Source organism: Hemibagrus wyckioides, linkage group LG04 (assembly GCF_019097595.1).
Source record: "Hemibagrus wyckioides isolate EC202008001 linkage group LG04, SWU_Hwy_1.0, whole genome shotgun sequence".
NCBI lineage: Eukaryota > Metazoa > Chordata > Actinopteri > Siluriformes > Bagridae > Hemibagrus > Hemibagrus wyckioides.
The window spans coordinates 12,362,202-12,388,179 of NC_080713.1; the positions used below are offsets into that span (position 1 = coordinate 12,362,202).

Consider the following 25,978-nt stretch of genomic DNA (forward strand, 5'->3'; position numbering starts at 1 on the left):
AATGCAGCATGAGACTGTTTCTTTGGTCCAGAAGCATTTATAAATTTATAAATTACGCATAAAATGATTCTGTAGTCGACAGTATAAGATGTTGAAAAAATGTCCACAATTACCACATTTGAAGTAATTTTTTGAACTTGTGCAGAGGTCGAATGGAAATCAAGTCAAAAAGATTTTTATTTTGGCTCCTCAAGGAGCATCTTTTTAACATGCGACCAATATATTCAAAATAGGTCTTGTGGAAGTATTTGCTCAGTGGGGCAGTATACTTTATTTATTATTAAAACACTTTTCACTTGTATTAACGTGCCATTGGCAATAGATAGTGATTATGATAAAAAGTGAGAGAAAAATGGAGGAAATTCAGCAACAGAGTTACACTTTCAATGAGTGGTCATTTATCAAAAATCACTCTAAGTGTGTGGCACATAACTATACAGGAAGTCCATCAGTGTTCATCAGTCCCCTATCAGGCAAACACTGATTACTGTGCATGGCAGAATAGCAATGAGGAAGTTGTACTCTCGAAAAAGAACACTGCTTAGTCTCTGGTGTTTGCTCAAGATAACATGGATAAGCCAGAAGCCTGTTAGAAGAATGATCTGTAGATGGATAAAGCCAAAATAGAACTTTAAGATTCTTAAGTGTTAATTTTTTGTAAAACCCAAACTCCACATTCCAATAAGAACCTCATCCCAAATATGAAGCATGGTGGTGGCAGTATCACGGTTTGGGGCTGCTTTGTCTTACCATTAATGATAGATCTATGAAATCTAGATTGTACCAGCAAAGTCTCTTTATCTAGTTTCAGGATTTCGACAAAGTTCTGAACTCACATTTCAGGTCAAATTCATAAAGCAACAGAATACAGTAAAAGGTTCACAAACTTTGAGTGCACTGCTTAAATGCCAGTAAGTTCAGATAATATTTAGTCAGGTTTCAATGATTCCAAATGAGAAAATATAGACAGAGGTATTCTGAGATATTAATATTAAACAACTGCTGGATGAACAGCAGTTTACTAAGAAGCCTGTTAGTCATATTGTAACAATAAACTCTGCTGAAAAGAGATGAAATACCAGTTTCAGTTCAGGAAAGCTTGTAATTCTCAGAAGTATAGTGATCATATGAAGGGTTTGGTTGGTACACATATAGGAGTGGTTAGTTAGTTAATTAGAGTAGTAATAATTACACATCAGGTGTTCTTGTACTGTATTTTTCTTACCTCACCTGATGAAGATGACCAATGCTTTTCCCAACAATCTCATTCTTCTCTGAGACATTCTTCTGTTAAAAGAAAACGTAGTACTATACGTTTTCATCTTGAGACAGGATTTGTGTCTGTACTGTATATACACATTAACTTACCTGTTTATATTGCCTTCTGTATTGATAGAGGTACTTCAGTAGAGAAACAAAGTAGAAGATAAGTCCTATAAACAGCATCCCAGCCAGCAGCAACCAGCCTCCAAACTCCACAAACTGTGTCTCTTCCTGAATCACCAACCACAATGCTGCTACTGGAGTCAGACATCGGAGAGAGTGCCCCCACTGTAGACTGTTGGGAAAATAAAATTGATGTTAAACTCTGTACTCTTCTTATAAGTAGATCAACTGTTCTGCTCAGAGACAGTGTTGTGGCATAAATGGTAAACAACTCCCAGCTCCACGGTCTTCAGATCTATCTCGAGTTGAAAGAATTTCATTGTTCTTCATTGTGCTTGTATGGGTTTCCTCCTACCTCCACAAACATGCCAGTAGCTGAATTAGCAACTATTACTTGAAACTTTACATACATACTTAATTGAAACTTAGTTTCAATTAAGTATGTATGTATGTATGACTATGATGAACTGGAATCCGATCCAATTTGTATTCCGGCTTAATGCCCACCGTTTCCACGATGGTCTCCAATTTGATCAGGATAAAGAACTTACTGAAAATGATTGAAAGAAGTACTGTCCTACTTTAAATCATAAAGATGACAGAAGTTCTACTTTCAGTAGTCACAAATGTGAACGTATATACACAGGATTGTCCATAGTGATTATTACATAAACTATTACACACAATCAATTCCACAAGCACATACCTGCTCCACTGCTTTACATACTTCTTCCAGCACTCTTTCTGCTCCTCATTCACAGCATCCTCCATCTCACTCTCATATCCCCCCTTTCTGTACCCATTCAGGCCCCTCACATCCACCGTCGTCAGCTGAGGCATTGGTGTAAAAGCTCTGAATGGCACAGTGTTATGACTGTTCTCCATCGGTTTACGCAGAGGACTTGTTTATCCAGTAACACCAGCTTAGCAGCTGTGTCTCCTAGTTGCTTTTGTTTTTAAGCTTTGTTCAGTTGGCAGAAGAATGTGTGGAATGTGGTGTGACACAGAGCATTTATGTACATAACACTTTATAAAATGAACACGCATGTAATTAACACAGTGAAATTAACTTTAACCCCTCTCAACTCTAGCATCAATTGAGGATTAAATACTAAATAGCTTTCATAACATTCCACACATTACAGTTTCATTATATTAAGTCAAATCTGCATAACATGACAGGCGCTCATACTGGCAGTTCTGAATTGATTTTATTGATTGCCCTTTGCTTTCAACATGTGTAAATGTGCTCTGTATATGACAAACCATTTACGTGTATTAAAACTGCACATGCAGTGACTGTATGTTTGTATCCCACACAAACTCATCCGTTTATTATTCAAAATAATAGTACTATCATAGATAATACCGTTTGAAACCTCCTTCCATTTTCCACAACAAAGACACAGAAGAGTTTTACTGAACTACACGTTTCTATCAACAGAAAAATACACTCCCCCTGCCCCGCCCTCCAAAACAAAACAAAACAAACAAAAAAACATTTACTAATGCTCAGTTCCACTGCAGTGCTCACAAGAGTCAATGAATCTTGGCATCCCAGAACATTCACAACAAAGTTTGGGATATACAGGTGTTTTTAAACAGAAAAAAAGAAAAAATATATTTATCTTGCCAACACTACAGACAGATCAGCACATATTAATCTGGAGACAAGGTGCTTACACATTATAAACTCTACCAATACGAATAATAAAGCTACTCTTCTTTACATTGAACAAGCCTCCCTCTATAAACAGTGACTCCATTTCATCCTTTGTAATTCATTTTTTTCTTTTTAATTTGTGACTTTTAAGGTTATACATATTCAGCTCACTGAAAGCAGAAATGCATATGCCAAATAAATACTTAACATCCATGAACTGGGAAAGTAAATGCTGTTAGTTACACAGTGTGAGCAGCTTTAGTACATATGCATAATGCATGGTACATTACAAACCAAAACCACAAGAAGATCCTGTAGAAATAAATTCAAGAGATTTAATTTTTCTATACATTTTATACATTCAGTGTCAATCTCAGCTGAATATAGATCAACAGCAAGACTTAAAAATGTCATAACTGAATTGAGTTTTAGGAAAACTACATATTTTCTACTCAACAGAAAAATAAAATCTGCCCAATGACTCAAAGAAATCTTAACCTAACAATGTATCAACATAAAAAAAAAAAAAAGATTTATTTAAATAAAATTAAGAATTAACAGCGAGTTAAAATCATATCAGAGCGTTCAAGGCAATTGGATACATACAGGTTTAAGGTTTTGTAATTTGCACCTCATTTGCACCAGATCCATTAGTTGTGGTTTTGATTATGTACTGCGTGGTAGCTTGTTGACTGGCAGATGGCTGTTCCAATGGGTCAGTGGTTACCTCAGTGGTGGTGGGCGGGGCACTGTCTTGTTTATTGTCCAACTCAGTCTGCCCATCAGAGATCACATAATGAGTCTGGAACACAAGCAAAATGATTTAAATATCAACTACAAACATCATTACAAACGTGATGCTATCACAGCTTTGTAAATTTGTGTTTCCTAAATAAAGGATTAGTTTATGGGAAGTGCTTTTGAGACTTCTCCACAAAAAAACCCACGGTGTTCATAATTTTTCAAAAGAGAATACTGTACTGTCTATCAAACTCACAACATAATATTTAGCTTTGATACGTTAGAGGAGAGAGCATAAGGAACACAGAAAGTTCTTGTCACTTTCTGAGCCTCATTATTTGCATGTTGGTACCAGACAAACAGTTTTGGACACTTCAGTTTGAGTGCAACTTTCCTGTTCTACCCCATTCAAAGCACCTTACTGGTGTTGTAAAGGAGTCAGATGAAAAAGCTAATGAAGCTCTTAACTCACAATTAACTTCCATTCTAATAAGATGCCAATGAATTTTCACTCAAGTTTTGCTTTCTTTCCCTTACACATGCAATTTCTTTAAAATCATTACTTCAAGGTATAGTGCCATAGCTTTGTCAATTTATCCTTTTGCAGATGATTCTGATAAAAGCTGAATTATAAACATACATATTTCAAAAACACAAGTGGATCCCTGGTACAACCTTAATTACTTTAGTATTAGAGATAATCAGAAAACAAACACAAACTCATACAAACAAGGTCTTCTTAGCTCTATTCCCAAGAAGTAGGATGCTCATTGACTATGGCTTAGATACTACTCAGAAGAGAGTAGTTTATTAATATCTATATTTTGTTAGCAGGTTGCTAAATCTAAATGAAATACTTTATGGCTATAGTTTAGACACTCAATCATTTAGAAATATCAGTTTAAAATGGAAAGGCAACCAGGGCCATACTAGTGAGAGTAACTAGGATGATCATTTGTGTCTCCTCAGACAACCTAAAAGTGCATTCTTTAGTTGTTGTTTTAAGAAAATATTTTAGGATTTTTGTATAGCCGGTTTGGGGGACATACAAATCCTGAAGTAAAAAGATTTCCCATTCTTATTAAATAGAAATTTTTGATGGTATAAAAATGGACAATAAATAATTTTTCTCCTTGATTTCCTCCTAACCTTTAAATCATTTGTTTGAGTGGATAGTTCAGGAGGACCGAGTTTATCCAGCAAAATTCAAGTTTTGCTTTAGAAATCTGTTGACAGACTCACTCACTCACTCGGAGTAAGACTCCTTATCTGGAGCCTATCCCTGTAACACTGGGTATGAATTGGGAATTACACCCAAGATGGAACAGCAGTCCTTCACAGAGGACATAGGGGCAATTTATTTGAGCCAATCCACATAGTGGCATGGTTTGGGGAAGTGGGAGGAAACCAGGAAAATTCTACAGAGACAGTAACCTGATGTCACGATCAAACTGGGAATCATAGAGCTGTGAGGCAGCAATGCTTTCCACTGCACTACTGTAATGGACTTAAGCAACTTATGTGAAATGATTGGTAATTTGGTTTCTAGGCCACATGGAGCACTCTAGTGGAATTAAAAGACATTGTTGTTGAAATCTCTGTCCTTCCCTAATGTATGTTCTCTGATCATAGGCACTTACTTCATGAAAATATTTCCAGACTTATAGCTGTGAACCAAAACATAGCATTGGTTGTAAAAGATTTTTTTGGGCTTAAACAAACTATGAATTCCTGCCAGATTCACACAAGTTTCAACACAGATTTCCTGTCTTCTTGCACAGTGTATGTTGAGAAATGGCAATCACCCATAAATTACCATTATCGCCATGGTAAAGCTGATTTGCATTTAGTGCTAACACTCAGACATCTGTAAACAATAAAATGGCGCAAAACCTATTGTGGTTTTTTTTTTGGATTACAGCTGAATTTTGACAGAGGTCCAGCTATTGTTTAGAATGCTGAAGTCTTTATTTCAGAACTCAAATAAACATAGAAGAGCATCTCTCAACCTCATTTTCTCAGAGAGCAGCCTTCCAAGTTCTTAGTAGTTTCTTGGCCAGATCGTTCACTTAACAAAGGACCAGTTACTTTGACTATGTCCATTTGTATTGCACAGAAGTGTACTGCATCTCAGGGAGCTTTTCCATACTGGTTACAGTACCTGAACCAGTATGGGGAAAAAAAATTTTTTTCTTTTAAAATTTTTATCATTTCAAGCTTTCATTCTGACAGTTAAAGTGCAGATAAAATACTCTATATTTTTACCTGCTGTAATACACTGATGTGATTATTTGAGTTTTGCTAGCAGGAGTGAACAAAATACTTAAAATTGTATGTAGAAAGGGAGTCTTTTTTTTTTTTTGCACAAAAACCAAACATGATTTTCTTAAAACACTGCTTGGTTTTAAGCAACATTTAAATAGATTTTACAGTCTGGTTTTGTACATTGTGATAGAATATATTCCAATGCTTACAGTAAGTCTTTTCTCTACAAGTTAACTGTAGTCATAAGTCCATATAACTTTTCATTTTAAAGCATCAATCCAATTTTTTTTGCATACTTTTTGTAGTTAATCTGACAGAATCTTTCCCATTGTCAAATGTGTTGATAGATCGTATTAACTAAATACAAAGTTAACTTAGTTGATAGAACTCTACTTAATTCAAATGATGATTTTTTTACATTTATATGAGCTTACATTTAAGGAAGCCAGGTTAATAACTTTGTAACCATTGTGCATGTCCAAAGCTTGAACTAATAAAAATAAATGCATAAGCAAAATTCTGTCAGGAAGATAAGACTAGCTCTTGCTTGTGTCAATGTCACACTCACCGTTTTGACTTGACTGCTGTTAGCAGCTGCAGTGACCGGTGTGCCAGCATCTGCCAGCACGTACTGAGCATGAGGCAGAGCCATCATCTGTATCTCAGAGGCTAAGTGGAGAGACAGAGAACATGTTTAATGAAAGCAGAATGTTTATGTATAAGAATAAATACAGTGACAGAAGATATTGTTGTGTAAATGCAATATCCAGACTGACTATAAATTGAGATATAAATTGAGACTGACTATAAACTGACTATAAATCTGCAAGGAATGAATGAAAAAAAAATATACAGACTCACGGTAACTTCGATAGTTCCAGTTGCTTGGCAAGTAAGCGTGCTGCACTGTCCCTTGTGTTTGACTGGTTGATGTTTGTAGGCGACCTGGATTTAACTCCTGGGCTGTCTGTTGAGAGGAAGGGCTTAAAGGCTGGCCAGTCACCTATTAGGGAAGAATAAACAAATTTAACAATGCTAAAGCTAAAGTAAACCGTTATTTATGATGGTGAAAAGCATCAAATCAATCTAATCGAATCTCAGTTCAGTGGTACTCTGACATGTGCATTCTGAATATTAAGCCAGACAATAATCTGTCCAGATGTTTCTGGTCAGAAAAATTACATGTAGATGGACTGAGAAATTTTGGATTGAGAAATAAATCTGTCTTAAAGAAATCAATTGTGCGCAACTGCAGCAGAAACTAATTTTGTAGCATGTGGACCTGTGCGCTGGCCTGCACAGTCCCCACAGCTTCAGAAACCTGGATGTGTTGCACCTGAATGGAATGCTGAGTAAAGCTATGAGGATCCTGCAGCTGGGTCATATCCACTGTTGAGTGCTGGGACTGGGAAGTTGATGGCTGGGAAGAGGGACATAAAAGATTTTTAAAGGTCTTACAAGCATAAAGCTTGTTTCTTAAGAGTATGTGCATTCATGAAAGAAAAACAAAATACACCCTTTTGCAAATTGTTTGTATGTTTTTATCTATTAGTGTCTAAATAACAACTGCAGTGTCCTCAGAATCAACCTTAAGTGACCAAAAAAAAAGATATCAATATACAATAGTATAGTTATTAGTATAATAACATTTATGGCATTTGAGAGACTCCCTTTTGCAGAGCAACTTACATTCATCTTATTGTATACAACTGAGCAATTAAGGATTAAGGGCCTTGCTGCTCGGGGGCCCAGCTTGGTGGTCCTCTACACTTATATAAAATAAATGTTTTCTGTAGGTGTTTCAGTCTCTTCCATCCAGTAAAACCAAACTGCAAAATGTTCAGCTTTTAAGGAAGTAGTAACATACTGTTCCTTGATGAAATAATACTGGGCATTTCATTAGTAACCCGTGAATGCTAATTACACTTTTAATGGACATGGGAGTAGGGAGGGAGTACTTATTTTTCCCATCTAGTTTCACCTAGTTATGCTTATTTTTTGTGGACAAAAATGAATACATATTGAAACTGTTGTTTTTTTATTGTCATCTGAGGTTATTTATTTCTTTACCGAAGTTGGTGAGGACCATGCAATGTTATTTAGACCCTGATAAATAAAAACATCAAATTGAATGAAAGTGTACTTTCTTTTATCCATTACTATAATTAAATGTGCTCTTACCGGAGCAACCTGCACCACCTGCAATTGAATGTGCTGTGGTTGGGCCAAACCCCCTCCAGCCTGAGTTACAGGTATATACTGGATCCTCTGGAAGTCTCCCTGCACTGTGCGGTAGTCTGTGGTCAGAGTCTGAGACAACTCGGTCATTGCTTGGGTCAAAAGGTCTGTTGTCTAGGAAATGAAAGAGGAAGCATAAAGTAAGGAATAAAGTAGGAAGGTGAACCATCAAGTTGGAGTCATCGATTATGTTGGGTGTGTGTATACACACACACACACACACGTCTGCATAGGATTTAAAAAAATATCTATTAGGGGTTTCGTACCACTACAGCTTCAGTTGCAGTACCGTCGGTTGCAATGACGGCCGGAGTGCTGTTGATTACGGTTGTAGCCAAAGGAGCCTGGATGGTGTTTGCTAGCTGTGCAAATTCTGGATGCTTTTTACGGATGTGCTGCACCATCTTCGTCTGCATAAAAGACAAAACAAACCAGATTCCACTAAAGCATTTATTTGGACAACAATGGACTTTATTACTAAATACCCAAAATCCAGGTTTTTGAGCTAGCATTCCTCATTTCCAGTGGAGTAAGACTTTCTAAAACAAACTCACATACCTTACTGCTATACTGCTTTGCACAGTGTGGGCAACAGACAGGGGCTGTGGCAATGGTGCCTGTTAGCTGAGTGTGGGTGCTCAGCATGGGGTCTGGCTCACCCGGCCTGGCCGGACGCAGCTTCCTGATGCTGGGTGGTAACTCTGCACCTGGATGGTTCTTTAGGATGTGAGCTTTGCGCTTACTTGCACTCTTATAAACCTGCAAAATCACAAAAAAAACAGAACACAGATATTACAATATCTCATAAATAACTAAAACCAATTCCTCTTAATTACAAATACCAAGCTCTTTTTCTGAAATATGTAGCTGTTGGCAACATTTTCGATATACACAAGTTTTGCCATCTTGCTCATATGTCCTTGAATTTAGTGTAGCTGGATACTGGTCACTGGATACTATATTTGAAAATCTGAAAATTCTATTCAGCACATACCTTATCACAATACTGACAAAAGTAATCTCTGTTGGGTTTAATGATGGGGAGCGTCAGCTCAGGGACCTCCTCTATTCGCATCTCAGGGTGACGCTTGGACAGGTGATTCACCTGTAATAGATTAAGTAATTAAAACACTGATTCCTAGAAAAAGCATGAAGCAAATGGTTGGTATATTATACAAGATATTTATGAGACACGTGATATTTGGTTAAGGGAATCACCAGCATTCCTCTCCGTCTGAAGCCCATCATGCAGAGCCGGCATTTAAACATGAAGCTCTCAAAGTCAGTAGTTGGCTCCTTTTGCTTCAGAGATTTTGTTCGGTGGATGCGATCAGCCTTCTTGGCCTCGCGCTCTGGGTTGTGCATGCGCTGCATGTGCTCCCGCAGTTTATCCTTCCTCTGCATAACAAACAGTATAAACATTATTTAAAAAAATCTTCTCATATGCTTTTCATTAAATTCCTGACACACTGACAGTGACATTTTAAAAGGCATGAAAACACTGATAATAAAAGTTGTGACTATCAGCACTGTAACAAAACAAAAACAAATCAAAGACCACCTGGCTCTGTGTCACACACTTTAAGAGCCATAGATCTAAGGTGCAATATATAGCCAAAATTATGTAGACACCTGATCATTATACCCATATATGGGGATGTGATAGCTTAGTGGATAAGTGTTGGACTACTGATCGGAAGGTTGCCCCATGTCCACCAAGCCTTGAGCAAGGCCCTTAACCCTCAATTGCTCAGTTGTATAAAAATGAGATAAAATGCAAGTTGCCCTGAATAAGGGTGCAATATGTAAAAGTATGTGCTTCTTGAACATCCCATTCTAAGAGTTAGCACTCTTTTGGGAAGCTTGCCACTAGATTTTAGTGTGTGGCTGTGCGGATTTGTTCCCATTTAGTCACAGGAGCATTTGCAAATTAACCGACGTTGGACAAAAAAAACCTAGTGTGCAGGTATAGGGGTTGAGATCAGGGCGGTGTGCAGGCTACTCGGTTTTTTCCACTCCATCTTTGGCAAAGCATACCTTTATAGACCTTGCTTTGTACATGGGGCATTGTCTTGCTGGAACAGGTTTTGATAGGCCGCTTGGTGCCGGTGAAGGTAAAGTGGAATTCTACAGCATAAATGTTCTATACAATTGTGTCCAACACACAAGTTTAGGAAATGCCCAAGTTTGACTGTGATGTCATCAAGCATCTTGGTGTGCATTCCATGTACACTAAGAAATTCAATCCAACTTATTAATTTATTTGTAATGCAATTAAAATATACAAAATGCATTACAGAAATTTGTATGGGGATCAGTGCAAGCTAGTAGTAGCAGTGTCAAGGAAAAACTCCCTGAAATGACATGAGTAAAAACCTTGAGTATTGTGAAATCATTTCAAAGTCTTCAACAAATTACTACTATGAGCCTAGCCAAAAATGGAGCCAAGTAAAGACATGTTTCAAGACTCGTACCTTGAACTGCTTGCCACAGGTTGAACACAGAAAGTCTTTGCGATCAGAGTGGCGCAGCATGTGCAGCCGGAGCTTGTCTGGACGGCAGAAGGCTTTATCACATTCCACACACTGGAATATCTTTTCTGAGTGGAAGCTCCGCACATGCTTCTTTACCTGCTCATATTAACAATAATGGTGACGTGACAAAAAAAACGTTAGTTACTTCAAAGCTAGACTGTCTAGAAAATCACATATAAATATGCTGTAGTCTGAGACCTGTATGAAATCTGTGAACGTCTTCTTGCAGGAAGGGCAAGAGAAGCAGCCATTAACCAAATGAACGCTGACATGCTCTTTAAGGAGGTCCAGCCTGTCGTAGGACTCGGCACAAAACAGGCAGGAATAGTTGCGCTGCTCCAAGTGCATTTGAAGGTGCTCCTCCAGTACCGTACTACTCAAAAAGCCTTTGCTGCATTGGTGGCAGGTGTATCGACATCCTTCCCGGCTGTGGTAGCGCATGTGTTGTTCTAGTTTATCCTTCTCCCGAAAGGCTTTTCCACAAAGTGTACATTTGAAGGGGCGGAAGGACTTCCTAATGAAGAGGTGCTGAAGGGCAGCATTCTACAAAAGAAGAATATAGTGGGAAATGAGACAATAGCACTAATTCTTAATCTGTGCAAAATTTTGTACACATGAATTTAAAACATCCACATTCCACATTAACTAATGTGTTAAATGTCAGTGAACTAGTCCCTGTGTATGATTATAATTCTGTGAACAAATGGAGTACAAAAACACTGAAATAAAAGAAAAATCATGAAGATGCAGGAGTTGTATACCGCCAATGTGTCAAGAAAAACATAACACGATGTGGTTGGTTCTCATCTCTAGTGTACATTAGACCTACCTGCAAGTCCACCTTAATGTACAGCATTTAGTGGAAGAAAGAGAATGTCAATCAACACCACTCTTCTAAAAGCATTATTTCAGAGATTAGGGCAGTGTAGGTACTTTAAGGGCCTGCTCTTACCCGAATCCTCCGGGCACGCCTCATGTCCTGGGGAGTGAGATGAGAGTCAGTTGTAACTGATGCACTTTGGTCCTCTTTATCAGTCTGTGACTCATTAGAAGCTGGAGTTTGGGATTCAGCAGCATTCACATCATTTATAGTGTCAGTCTGTCCTGCTCGGGTCTCCAGTGTGGCACCTGTCACAGTTTCCACAGTATCTTCTCCCATTTCATCCACCTTCAACCCGTTCATAACCCTTCCTGCCTGCTCTTCATAGGGGAGCTTTGAGAATGCCAGAAAGTCCTATAACCACAGGAGGTACAGGCTAAGATTTAAAAAATAAAACATTTTTAAAAAAAAAGTGTGAAAATGAATCCTAGCACTATCAGATCATACCTGGCTTTTATCTGCACCCTCTGCTGGAGTTTCCAGACGGATAAATTTAGGTCGTCTGCCTGGTCGCCTTCCAGTACTGAACCGTTTCCTGCCCCTTCCTCGCCTACGTGCTTTTGGCCTACAAAATAAAACAATCAATTCAATCTATCCTAAAGCTAGACTGATGAATGTAAAATAAAAGGATTTGAACCTTTGTATGAGGTCCAGTTTGTCATCATGCATGTTAAGATGTTGTTGGAGCTGCTCTGAGCTGATGAAGCGCCGGTTACACTCATAACACGGCCAGTTCTTCTCCTGCTCACGTAGAACTAGCAAATAGAAAAGACAAGACTGGATGAGTGGGACATTTTTAACACGAATAAAACAGCTTTAACACTTATAAGAGTAAGATTTATTCTAGAATAAAAATCTTCTTTCATCAGCATCTTCACTTTGGTTAACACCTACATTCCCTATACTTAATTTTACCTAAAGTCTCTCACACCTGCTTATCAGTACACACGACTCAAGCAGATCAAGTTTCAAGTTTATTGTCATAGTACAAAGAGTGTATAGAGAGTGCTTTAAGAATCTATATACCATTAAATTCTTGTGCTAGAGTTGTACACTCCTACACAGACACAGTGCAAAAAAAAAAAAGATAAGTAGAACATAAAACTGTTAACAGTGTATGCAGTCATAAAGTGGCATAGTGAGAGATATTGCACATTAAATAAAATAATTATTAAAATAATATGGCAGGTAAAAATAAGTGACAATGTAAACAGTACAAAGTGATGTAGTGGAAGATGCTGCACATAATGTACAAGGATAATCAGAGTCTGATATCAGTTCTATAAATCAGTCAGAATCCAGTATAAATGTAAGTGATACATGACGAAGTGCAGTGCATGTAATTGAGACATGGTAAAGTGCAGTGCATGGAAGATATTCTGATGGACTGCAAGAAGATCAGCTTTCAATGCCTGAAAGTTCACACTAATTCTGCACTAAAATAAATATTTCAAGATAACTATGTATGATGTATTAAATAAAAATCAGAAAATAAAAGCAATAATAATAATAATAATAATAATAATAATTACCCTTCCTTTCTTCTTCTGTTATTTCATGAACCTTTTTATTCACAAACTCCGCATATGAAGCAGCATACCAGACCTGCAGCAAAAGACACAAATGTCTACAAAAAAACAAAAACAAACCACAAACAGGTTTTTGTACTTTTATACAGCATACTCACTGCTGATGCCTACCTTAAGCTCCTGTTTTGGTGGTATGTTTTTGATGGTGGTGTAGAAGATCTCAGAGCCATACTGATAGGCCACTAGGTTCTGCTCCAGGTGGTTTTCAGCAGGACGGACAAACATCAGCCAGTTACAGCGATCTTCATCAGACAGGTTTATCCACAAATCCTCTGAACTCTCACCGTCTTTTTGAGGGTCCGTCATGCATAACTGTAGAGGACAAATGTGAACAAATTAGTTATATACCAGGACTACCATAAACATGGTATAATTACCCTTTATTTATCCCCAGCAGACAAAATGAACAGTGTACCAAATGTTGAACTAAAATCTGTGTAGCTGCCATTGAGTGATTTAAATAGAACATCTCATACCTTAAGCTGAAACTGAGTGTCCGGCAGTTCGCTCTGTGGCATCAGCGGTCCCTCCACAGGCCCAAACTGAGTACGTTTGGGAATGCGCCGCTTGGAGTAGACACCTCCCTGGAAGTGGTCGATGTACAGGATGAGAGGAAGGCTAGCACGAGCTTTGGACATCACAGGTCGATTAACAATTGGATAGAGTGGGCCATGCTTCAAGCACACACCTGGGTTGGCATTATTACACTCCTCACACCCTGTAATAGAGAAAAGTTACAAACATTACACAAGGTGCTACAAACTTGTGTTTGGTATCTATATGTATTTTGACATTTTGCAGTCATTTTTCAAAGCTTTTATTTCAATTCAAAAATCTTCTTTCATATCTTTTGTTTTTAATTTGTTTTTTTCGTATTGTATTTAATGGTTTTAATAGTCATTTTTAGTGTTACTAGTGAAACTAGTTGCAGGGGGCTTCACACTAAGCAATCCATCATCAGCAAAATGGAACACTCTTGAAAATAACAGATCCTCTGCCCACAGACAAAGAAAATCATCATACCACTATAAACATTGAAAGGAGTGTACAATGCAACTAAAAGGTTTGTGAATTCTTTACAATTTTCTGCATTTCTTCATAAATTTGACCTGAAATGTAATCAGTCCTAAAACTATATAAAGAGAACACAATAAAACAACTGGCACAAAAACATTAGATTTTACATTTACTTACTGAGCAAAAGTATCTAACATAATATCCAACAAAGTATGAGTTCATTTAATGGGGTCATTTACAACCAGGTGTTTAAATCTTCATTATCAAAGTCAGATATTCACCATAGTGGTTTATGGAAATGTTATAGAACGAGTAATCACTGCTCATCAAGTTACAGGTTACAAGAATACAAGAACACAAGTTACAAACCCAGACTGAAGAGTCTGGCCTCCACCAACCCACTGTAAAGGAGATTATATACAAATGAAGCACCACCGTTACACTCCCAGTGAGGAGTCATCCAGCTAAAATTGCCATGGGTGTTGCAAACAATGTTACAGGAAGTCAGAAAGAACTTTAGGGTGACATCTAAGGACCTACAGGCCACTCTTGAATTTAGTAATGTCAATGTTAATGAGCTCAAAGTCCAACTTTGGCAATGTACTTTGGACAGAAAACTGCAAAACTGAACTTTTTGGTTTAAATGACAAGCATTATATTTGGCAAAATCCAAACACTGCATTCCAATGTAAGAACCTCAACCCAACCATGAAGCATGGTATGGTTTGGGGCTGCTTTGTTGAGTTATCAGGGTATCTGTCTGTGAACTGAAACTCAATAATATGTGGGTCATGCAGCAAGACAACAACAAACCTAGAAAGAAATGCTGAAAGTATTAGAAAAAGTTTGGATTGTTATGAAAAAAATCCAGAACTTAAGCAAGTAGAAACATGGAAAGCCCAATAAAAAGCAACTCATGCAACAAAGGCCACCATCATCACTGAGTTGAAGCAGTTTTACACGGAGTAATTGGAAGAAATTCCTCCAGGACTGATCACCAGTTACTGTAAATGCAAAGGTTTGCATACTTCTTCTGACAAAAGTATACATAAGCATAATTTTTGTTCAATAAATAAATGTAAAAACTATATTGGGTTAAACTATAATGCTTTTACTAAATTTGTTTAAATGGGTTCTCTCTATCTAGTTTAAGGATTTCTAAGTAAATCTGATCACATTTCAGGTTAACTGAATGCAGAACCACAGAACAATGTGAAAGGTTCACTACTGTCTACCAAAGTGCACCACATTCTTCCGGTTATCTGTAACTTGCAAATTAAAGCCACATGGCACAGAAATGTCCATAATCTAAATTACATTCCTTCTATGATTCTACACTCACAGAGATGCTGAGGGGTGAAGGGTTGAGGTGGCCTGGGTTCCCAATCATCCAGTTCTGAATCATCTCTATTATCATCATCATCTTCTTCTTCATCCTCAGAGTCCACAGTAGAGTCTGTAGCTGCCAAAGGACTGGCTGAAGGCTCTGTGATGTTGGGCAGAGTACTGCTGGGCAGCTGATTCTAAGTGTGTAGGGGAAAAAAAATCCAGTTCTTGATAATCACCATTTTAAATAATATATGTATATCATGTGTTGTATGTACGTGTATAAATTTTCATTTACCCATTCCCATGTACATGACCAGTTAATACAGGTTATAATACAATATCCAAGTTTTTTTTTCTTTGTTTTTTTCTGCCTCAACTGTACACAGCTTTTATTGTCATAGAATGTTTTCAGTCTGGTTTAGGACCAGTGTGACTGACTGCAAATTTCAAAATGCTAAACAGATTTGACACTTTTTATAAGCCTTGTTATTCTTTTGGGGTCAAACCTTTGTTCTTTCTCCCACCTAAAAAGAAGTATAAGCATTCTTTGCCCAGTGGGCAGATCTTGCCAAGTTACATAGAACAATAATAAGACTGAGCTGCAAAATACTTCACTTGTTGTGTTTGTTTATGAGCACTAAAAAGAGAGAGAAAAAAAGTATAAAATACAGCACAGTCGTCACAGGAAGTGTCTCACTGGTGCAGAAACCTGGAAAAACTGAAAAAGTAATGACATCATGGAGTCTTTGCCAGTCACTGAGATCATGAAAAACCTTGCCAGTATCCCAGACACAACATCAGGCCCTCGTCAAAAATACAAACAGCTCCTCTAGGTCTAGACAGAGAACCGGCTAGGTCTAGACAGAGAACCGGCTAGGTCTAGACAGAGAACCAGCAGGTGTTACCAAGTCTGGCCCAGCCGACGGGTACTCCAGAAGCTGCCTCAGTTGGCCTGGAGTTGTGGGGAATCTGGGCATTTGCAGAATATAGACAGAGTTTTGGTCTGGGTCCCCGACTAGCCACAGGCTTACCCCGAGGACATACCACATACTGGTGAGCATTCAAGAAGGTATGTATAATGCTCTGGTGGACTCAGGTTATAATGAAATCTCAAATGACCTATGTTTGGTTAAAAATGAAGCAACCGAATATCCATTAGCAGTCTTCATAATTCAATTCAAAAATATAAAAGAGAGGAGGCAGTTAGACCTCACCCTCCCCATCCACTGATTTTGGGGACAAACAGGCCTGCATTTCATAAGTTATGGGGAATGGGTGTGGGAAGGTCATGCAACAGTGCAGCACAGTGTAAGATGTGTACAGTGTTGGCTTCAGGGAGTGATATCTGGGCCGTAGACATCAGCTCTGCATCAGGAAGAAATGGCTGCATGTCACGAATGTCTGCAGGTGAATCTGCCGATCGTCCCAAAAGTTTTGAGTTTTCCCAAGCCTGCTTCCTGTTTCCTCGTACTTCCTACTAAACTTGAGGAAATGTCACATCAAGTTTTGTGATGATCACTCAATGGTAACCATCACACAAGCCTAATGGCTGTAAACTGTAAATAGTAGTTTCTTGATTTGGATAAAAACACAACAGGCTTCCTGACTCACTTACATTTGATAGAAGCTAAAATTTCAATATCAAACTAAATTTTCTTACATAATAATCTTCCTAGTATCTGCAACATCCAAACAGTCATCTCGGCCATGAAAATATTGACAAGTCTATTAGATACACCTTGCAATCTTGCCTATTCTCTTACCTGTGACACAGGCTCTAGTATAGCCTGTGGGGCATCTGCTACATTACTGAGCACATGCAGATTTGCAGCATTCATGTTCTGACCACCTGGCAATAACACTGTGACCTGTGGCAGGAAAAAAAATATTAAATAAGTCTTTTTTTGTTGTTGTTGTTTTTTAATTGCAGACAACCCTTTAGCTGTAAAAGCACTCAAGACATTTATATGAACATAATTCAAATATCCAAATATTAGGCATTCAAAATGTGTACACGAGTATTGTAACTATATAGAGATAGAAGTTTTTATTTCTGAATTTCCACTTTGGGACATTTCCACATTGACATTATTTATCTACCAAATAGTTTGTATTATTTTCATGGTGAGAATTTATTACATTCATTTCAAGTAAAAAGTAAATCATGTTAATAACTATAAGAACCATACAATGAATACAGCTGTTCAAGCACCCTTAGCCAAAGATGAGTTGCGATTTCCACTACTGCAAAAAACCTATACAGAACCACTGCGATAAACACTCTAAACCTCAGAATGGAAAAACTAGTTGAATTGTGTACCTGTTGAGTCGTACCATCCTGCTGAATGTATGCCACTTGGGGCTGGTCTGTAAACACAGCCTAAACAGAGACATGCATCCATTAAATAATCTTGAACATGCCTGTTCATTTATCAGTATGCACTGATGCAGTGTCACAGTACAGCCACTCTATATATACAGTCCCCTCTGAAATTATTTAAACAAGTCCAGTTATTTTGTTTTTGCTCTAAATTGAAGACATTCAAGTGGATTTGAGATCGAAAGATGAATACGAGACAGCAGAACAGAATTTTCTGTAGTGAGGTTGTTCCAAGTGTTTTACACATCTAGATGTAAATATCAAGAAATGAAAGCTTGCTATTCCAAAACTTTTAAAGGGGATTGTATATTACAGACATGAAGTGTGTCTACAGTATAGATCTGATTAGTCGAGAGAGAGAGAGAGAGAAGTCAAATCTCTCAAGTTAGCCTATATTACCTGTGCTCCATCAGCAGGGTGTATGTACACCAGTGTGTGTTCAGCAGTCTCCACTGAGGTGTAGGAACTTCCATCTGCTGCGTACACAACCTGCTGCTGTCCTCGGTCTGGCTGTTCTCCACTGTACACGATTTGTGCCACAGTTCCGCCCTCAAAATGCACCTACACATGACGGAGAGCTAAAGGTTACAAACCTACAAACTTAGCATGATCCACTAGCATGTATGTAAATTAACCATGTGCTTAAATAATGCAGAAAAATGTTAATGTATCTACACCTGTCTGCCTAAATGTAGCAAGGCATTACAAATTATATAAGAAACAAATTGTTGTTTTCAAAAATGCTATGATAAAAATATTTTTCCATTTGACATTATGGGTTGTGTTTATGAATTATAAATGCAATATAATATGTAAGATATAGGTTAAATTTTGGTCACAGTTCAAAAGTTATGACCATAAATGTACTTCCAAATAAGGCCCAAAATTTGATGCGGGCACTAGAGCACTGGCACTTGAGCTCTTGATCCCAATTTATTTAGAATTGTCCTTAGGCCATCCCCAATCAAAATTTACAGAACAGAAGAAAAGGTGGAATAACTTTAGGATGCATTCTCTGTACATAAATTTAACATCTGTTGTATCTCTGTGGGGCTAGTCAAACATGATAAAGTGAGATTTCTAAAAATGTACAAGAGTTATTTCAATCAACTATTAATAAATAGAAAAGGAAACAACAGAAAAATGTCTGTCTTTTTTTGCTGCATAAAAAAAATCTCAACATATAAAACAGAAAAATGGTTTGCCATTTTAAATGCATTAAGCATATTACATGAAAAGATGACACTGCAAGTTGATTCCCAGTTACACAGTGACCTTTATAGAAACACTAAAGTAGCTTAACCATAGATCAACAGACAATAGCCTTGAAAGGTTCCTCTAATATAAATCTAGAGGTGTTAAAAACATGTGTGACAAAGAACATGGTCCAATAATACAGAGAAACATTAGGGTTTACTGCAAGAAATAGAAGTCAACTGATTTATTTTGCTGAATGAGGCTCAAGTCCTTTTCCTGATTCTCTTTTGAAACTTGAGGTTGCGAAAGCTATCTCAAGAGATGAGATAGAATTCCTCTCTATTTGAAGTGTTAAAATCTCTTTCTAAATGAAATTGAATGCCCAAAAGGTACATGGACCTCCTGATATCCCCATTTCTCTAAACTCATTTTAAACTGCTAGTGAAAATGTTTATTCCCTGCTTTCCCAGCCTCAATGAAGTAAATGCTTTTCCTATGCACAACAGTAGATGGTGCAATTTTGTCAAATGTCAGACCAACAACAGCGTGAGGGGAAAAGAAGTATTTGTAAACATTTGTTTTTGACATTATTTTTGTCAGTTTGAAGTGAATAGAATGAATTCGAATATTTAATGAAATAAGTGCCTGAATATGTATTTGCCCTCACTGTACACAGCTCATAACAGACTGGTCCTCTAGCTGTAATAGGCTTTGCCACTTTTGTGGGGTTTTGGGGAAAGAACATACAGTGTGAAATACAGCAAGACAATATACAGACCTGAAAACCTACAGAAATTTTCAAAATGGACAAATACACCAGAAAAGAAAAGATGGTGCCAGAAAGAGAAAAGTCCAGGTTTTTGTCCAGGTTTGCCCTTAATTGACAAACTGATTTTTTTATGACAGTTAAAAGAAATGTTAATTGTTTTCTGTAGTGCTGGGAATTTCTAGACTAATATTTACTAGATTTATGATGCAGGTATTCACATTAAAATGATCCACATCCCCTTGGTCTTATTTATAGCCATGAACTATTGATGGCTAAGAAAAAAAAAAAAGATCCTGCCATTAGGTCAAACTGCTTGTTTGTTTTGTAAATAAGAGATATTAAGAAACTGGACCTTCACAAAGTTGACTCGAAACCTCTATATTAAATGGAATTAAATGGCATTAAGTCCGAATTTAAGAAGTATCATGGAATTGATGTACCTGAGCCGGATTGTTGTTTTCATTACTGGAGTTCTGATTCCAAACAGAGGATGATTCTTGATCCTCCATGGCCATCTTTTGAAGACAGCCTCAAATCCTGTACTGCACCCACTCACTCAGCCACCAACGAGTAGCCAGGTTGTGCACTAAAAAAGGAAAAGAAATATTACTACTTACATCAAACTCTACATAAAACACAACTAAAGTTCTCTGCATTTCGTTATGTACCTGTACTTGCAGTGACAAAATGTTCTATCTATCTATCGTAGATATAGAGTCATGGGAAATGCATTCAGACAACAGCTATGACCTCAGAGATACAACTGTTGTTGCTCATCTATCTTGAAATGGTTATAAGGCCGTCTCTAAACAACTTGAATTTCACAATTCTACAGTGAGGATTGTTTACAAATAAAGACAGCTGTTCATCTCCCTAGAATTGACAAAGAAAAACCTGAGAGCTACATAACATGACCTACAGGCCACTGTAGCACATAAAATACGTATGTTCATGACAGCACAATCATGAACAAGTGTGGCTTTCATGGAAGTGTGATCAGGAAAAAGTCCATTCTCTTCTAAACGAATATGGAAGCACAACTTAAATTGCAAAACTGCATCTGAACAAACCACAAATGTTCTGAAACAGCATTTGGACGGTTGCATGGTGGCAGATGGGTGTGACTTTGGCTTGTTTTGCAGACGCATGACCCGGGACGTTTGCAGTCAATGAGACAATGATTACCTCCATTTAATACCAGAATATTCAAGGGGATATTTGGCCATCTGTTCAGCAGTTTAAGCTGGGCCAAAATTGGGTCAAGCAACAGGACAATGATCCTAAGGATACCAGAAAATCAACATCGCAATGGCTAAAGCAGAAAGAAGTCTAGGTGTAAAGAAGGTTATGTCAAAATTTCTTCAAAACAATGCAAGACACAGAAACTCCCACTGAAAATGTTTACTTCAAATTACTGTTGCTAATAGTATATCTACATGTCACTGAATTATAGGGTGTACTTATCTGAATGCTCGTTTATATTTTGGAGAAAAATGTCTATGTATTGAAATCTGTTGTTGTTGTTGTCACTTGAGATTATTTGTTCATAGAAAATGGTGAGGACCACTCAATTGTTATTAAGACCAAAAAAATAAAGACAAAGTATTGAAGGAGGGTGTTCTTTCTTTCACCCATGACTCTATGATACTGACACATGAGTAAAGAAGCAGACAAGTCATACATTAGAAAATATTCACTGCAAGATAAGGTTTGGATGCTTCTTTAAATTTATTTCTGTGTAATTAAAACAAAGAAAAATAAACTTATCTTATGTAATACACTTTGTTAGAGGACAGTTTTTTTGTTGTCTGCTGTATTCATAGGCCTGTTTTATTTATGTTTATTTAACTCTTGACTGTATGCAAAAATGTTAATTAAGGGCATATTTTACTTAATGACGTCATTCTTTTATAGCCCATATTTCACTTGTCTACAGAGAATTGCATCCAATCTAATTGGGAAAATCTGCATTTTGCAGCAAGACAATGACCCTGATACCACCGCCCATACCCAGCAAATGAATGAAGCTGTAGTCTATTTTTGTAGACATTTTGTGGACCAGAGCCTTTGTGTGTGGTCCATCACATAATATGAATACATGTTTGGTGAGGTCAATAAGTTGCTTGTTTGATGCAGATATTGCAAGCAAGCAGATACACTGATCACCGATAACATTATGACTATCTGCCTAACATTGTGTTGGTCCCCCTTTTGCTGCCAAAATAGCCCTGACCTATCGAGGCATGGACGCCATTAGATCCCTGAAGGTGTGCTGTGGTATCTGGCACCAAGATGTTAGCAGCAGATCATTTAAGTCCTGTAAGTTGCGATGTGTGGGCCTCCAAGGGGCACAACTCGCAACTTACGGGACTTAAAGGATACTTTTGATAGATACTGACCACTACAGAAGGGGAACACCCCAAAAGAGCTGCAGTTTTGGAGATGCTCTGATCCAGTGGTCTAGCCATCACAATCTGGCCCTTTTGAGTCCAGACCTGCTCAAATCCTTACACTTGCCCATTATTCCTGCTTCTAACACATCAACTTTGAGAACAAAATGTTCACTTGCTGCCTAATATATCCCACCCACTAACAGGTGCCATGATGAGGAGATCAGTGTTATTCATTCACCTCTCACTGATCATAATGTTATGCCTGATGGGTGTATAGTATTATTTACTTTAAGGCTATCCCTTTTGGGTGTTCCAAGTGGAAATTACTGTAAAATAAAAATGTTTGACCCATCCTCCCATGTTTATCTGTTGATCTCAAACGTGTGTGTGGGTATATATTATATATTTTATATATATACATACACACACACACACATATATGCTATTTTTTAAAGGGAGCTAATCAACTGAAACAGAATTGCAGCATCATTGCTGTTCTCGATAATGAATACACTCTAGGATGTGAACTTGTGGCCTTGCACCATTAGCTAGCCACTAGAATTATTGAGGATAATAGTTAGCTTCAGTCGGCAGGCCTGACTCTGACAATTTTAGAAACATAATGAATTTAAACTTGGTCAACAGACAGACTATTTGTTTGAATATACAATCCGTAGCACAACACCAGTAGTTAGCCAGCTACCTGTTCAGTATCGTTTGTACTGACTGTGGAACGTTTGGAGAACATGAACCTGCAGCTTAAGCTAGGAGGCTAAAAAAATATCACACGTTAACAAACCGTAATGTTGTGATTAAGTTATAGGTTTGTATTGTATTCACCTACATCACCATTCACGCGGCTAGAGACTGACCATAACTAACGTATTAATAGACTGCAATTTTAAGGAACGGTCAGTCTATTATCTCTCTGGGGTAGAAGGGGAAAGCGCGTTAAATTGTGCGGGGGAAAGGGACGCAAATTTCCATAAGCCTGCTCAAATCGGTGTTTAAAAAAACCCCGAGTGATTATAAAATCTCTCATTACGATATGTTTGTCTTATTAATTTCTCTACTCTTTCCCCCCTGTTTTGACCCGTCAGATTCAGTGTTCCAACCGGACCATACCACAAAAATCATAACGGCAGAAACACGGGTTTCTGCTGCACCGTGATAGCAGCATAATTGAAGATAACTACAGAGAGGCGGCCATTAACGTTACAGGAACACGAATTCGGTCATGTTTCTTTTGCTACATAGCTTCATTATCATTTTGGCCAAACAAAGTTGAAGTTTAAATTATTTTAAATGTTACTAATAGACCTTTCGGTCCCTGCTTATAGTTGAGCCCATCCCAGTTTCTTCAGTAGAACAAGGAAGGAAAGTCTCCATTTTGGGTGGGACTAAACAACAATCTAGTCAAACAGACTTTTACGATTTGTAATGGACAGTTAAGAGACGGTCGGTCGATGAATCTTTAGCAATACGAACAGATACATTCGCCTCGTATAAGGATGTAAACTGACCTCTCAACATGTTGGATTATTTAAACAAAACAATTCATGTTGGTCTTACCTCGGAATGGTAGCTGCAGAGATGGCCGCGCATTAACATAATCTGCCTAGCAACAAACAGCAATCGGAATAATGATTGTACAGAGATGTTTGAATAAATATAATTTATATATATTGCGATATCAAAGAGAATTCGTGTTTTATTTAATCGCAATTTTGGGGTGTTATATTGCTTCCATACAAGAATTTATTTTCTGATCAACATAGTATCGTGAACAGCATGGCGTTTGGAGTCGCATTGCAGCCTCCATACAGGACCAATGGGAATGCTCCGCCATTTCTTCTGACCAATAACAAAAAAGTCTGAATCAGCCAATGAGGAGTCCCAGTGCCCCTCCGTCACCCCTACTACCTTACAGTCACACAGCCAGTAGGATGTGTGTGGTTCACCACTGGTAAAGTGACGTGTAGTCATACCTGTAGATAAGATTAGATAGATATGTAAATAACACAAACTTAAAAGCCATTAAAATTGAGCTTTTCTGAACAAGTGGAAATGTCTGCTATTGAACTATTTGAAGCTTTTTTCCCCTCATTAAACAACGGATCAACAAACTATATAAGATAACCATTTCTTTATTCGTTCCGTATTTATTTTAAGACAATTTTGGGGTCATTAACAAATAAATTCTGGTCATTTGATAACAACATATGATAACAATCTCTGTATCTTTGACATTTTAATGAATTAAAACATACATAGTCAACAGAATACATAAAGCCAGCTGCATAATAAATATTCTTTGCCAATAAAAATACTATATATATATTAATATATATATTTGTATATTAAAAGTCCTTTAAAAATGCAAATGCAGTAAAAAGGTCGCTGAACTTCATATTTAAAAGATGCAAACAATAGCAATAAAAATAAAATGCAGCTTTTAGTTTACACATAAAATGAATATTTAATGCATACAAATATTTTAACCTTGTCCTCAGCTTTCTGTCAACCCTGTTAAACTGCAGGAAGCTGCAATATGTTGATTTTTGTCATGTGATATTAAGGATGTGACATAATTTCACTTCAGTGATTCAGAGCATCCAATGAGTGGCTAGTTCATTTCTGTCCCTTTTTTTTTCCAAACCTGTTTGTGTACTTGTTACATGTAGATTATGCAGAGAACAAAATCTTTATCGAGTATATGGGTTGCCTCGCTATGTGACATTGCTAGCTAATGCAGATTTAGCATGCTAATCATCAAACTCTGTTACTGTCATCTCTGTTAGTGTTTTTATTATCAGGGTTGTTACACATTGTAGCCTAGATGTTTTGGTCTGTTACACCAAAACACCTAGGTTTATTCACATTAAATGAAAAAAAAAAAAAAAGAATTCACCATTGCCCTCTATTTAAATAGTTAAATGCATTAAATTTTAATATATACACATCTTAATGGTATAGTACCAGTAAAAGCAGCAGAGAGGCAGAGACAATATAGGGCATGGAGAGATGCTGACATAGAGATAGAAGCAGTATTTGGAGAAAAAAGGAAAGAAATGGAGGCAGAACAGTTTGAATGAGAAAAAAAAGAGCTTTTTTTTTAATTGAGTGAAAAATAGTGGAGAATGAAACATAGAAGATGGAAAGCTTCTCAGCAGAAGTGTTGTTTGAAGGCATTTAAAGCAGTCGCAAATACTTCAGCGGCAACAGAGAAATCCCATTTAATGAAAATTCAGGCAGGATTTTTAAGGTCAGGGACTGAGTAGTACTCAGAGGAGATTTCTTAAACACGTATTTATTGTAACAATAAACTTTCAGTCTGTGTCCTAGGTCATGTCATTAGACTTGTATGTACAAACTGCATGAAAACATAGGTTTTGTGACAGAGACGTTTTCTCATATGCATCTCATAACAAGCACCAAACTGGAAAGTCTAAGCTCACATGTGACACCACAATTAAAACACGCACTTATGGAGAGTAGAATGAATAAACCTTCCCAATCAACAATACCCATGAGGAATTCACCAGAGCCTCTGTAACAATGGATCACACAAGATGAACCTTTGGGTAGAATTCTGAA

At 37.4% G+C, this 25,978-nt stretch overlaps 2 protein-coding genes across 4 annotated transcripts in view; both read right to left on the reverse strand.

Annotated features, from left to right (window-relative positions):
• si:ch211-151h10.2 (uncharacterized protein LOC567699 homolog) overlaps positions 1 to 2,861 on the reverse strand; it is a 41,626-nt gene extending 38,765 nt beyond the window's left edge. For both annotated transcript variants that reach the window (XM_058387515.1, XM_058387516.1), the window contains exons 1-3: positions 2,093 to 2,861; positions 1,369 to 1,558; positions 1,226 to 1,287 (exon numbers count right to left, since the gene is read on the reverse strand). In XM_058387515.1, the coding sequence (XP_058243498.1) occupies positions 1,226 to 1,287; positions 1,369 to 1,558; positions 2,093 to 2,271 (431 nt within the window). In that variant the 5' untranslated portion in view covers positions 2,272 to 2,861. The remainder of the gene's footprint in view (positions 1 to 1,225; positions 1,288 to 1,368; positions 1,559 to 2,092) is intronic.
• A 509-nt stretch (positions 2,862 to 3,370) lies between these two features.
• Positions 3,371 to 24,194, reverse strand: prdm10 (PR domain containing 10). 2 transcript variants are annotated; one of them, XM_058387513.1, is made up of 23 exons: positions 23,954 to 24,194; positions 20,429 to 20,574; positions 18,422 to 18,583; positions 17,963 to 18,022; positions 17,406 to 17,510; positions 15,656 to 15,836; positions 13,773 to 14,014; positions 13,408 to 13,608; positions 13,240 to 13,312; positions 12,345 to 12,462; positions 12,155 to 12,272; positions 11,780 to 12,061; positions 11,026 to 11,370; positions 10,768 to 10,923; positions 9,512 to 9,691; positions 9,288 to 9,398; positions 8,852 to 9,052; positions 8,560 to 8,703; positions 8,237 to 8,407; positions 7,338 to 7,475; positions 6,917 to 7,058; positions 6,624 to 6,724; positions 3,371 to 3,851 (listed from the first exon to the last, which is right to left on the reverse strand). In XM_058387513.1, exons 2-23 carry the CDS (start codon positions 20,501 to 20,503, stop codon positions 3,660 to 3,662), a joined length of 3,498 nt encoding a protein of 1,165 aa, XP_058243496.1. In that variant the 5' UTR covers positions 20,504 to 20,574; positions 23,954 to 24,194; the 3' UTR covers positions 3,371 to 3,659. The 2 variants fall into 2 exon arrangements, with proteins under 2 accessions (XP_058243496.1, XP_058243497.1); XM_058387514.1 differs by having other exon boundaries at positions 7,392 to 7,475; positions 23,954 to 24,193.
• Between the last annotated feature and the right edge of the window lie 1,784 nt (positions 24,195 to 25,978).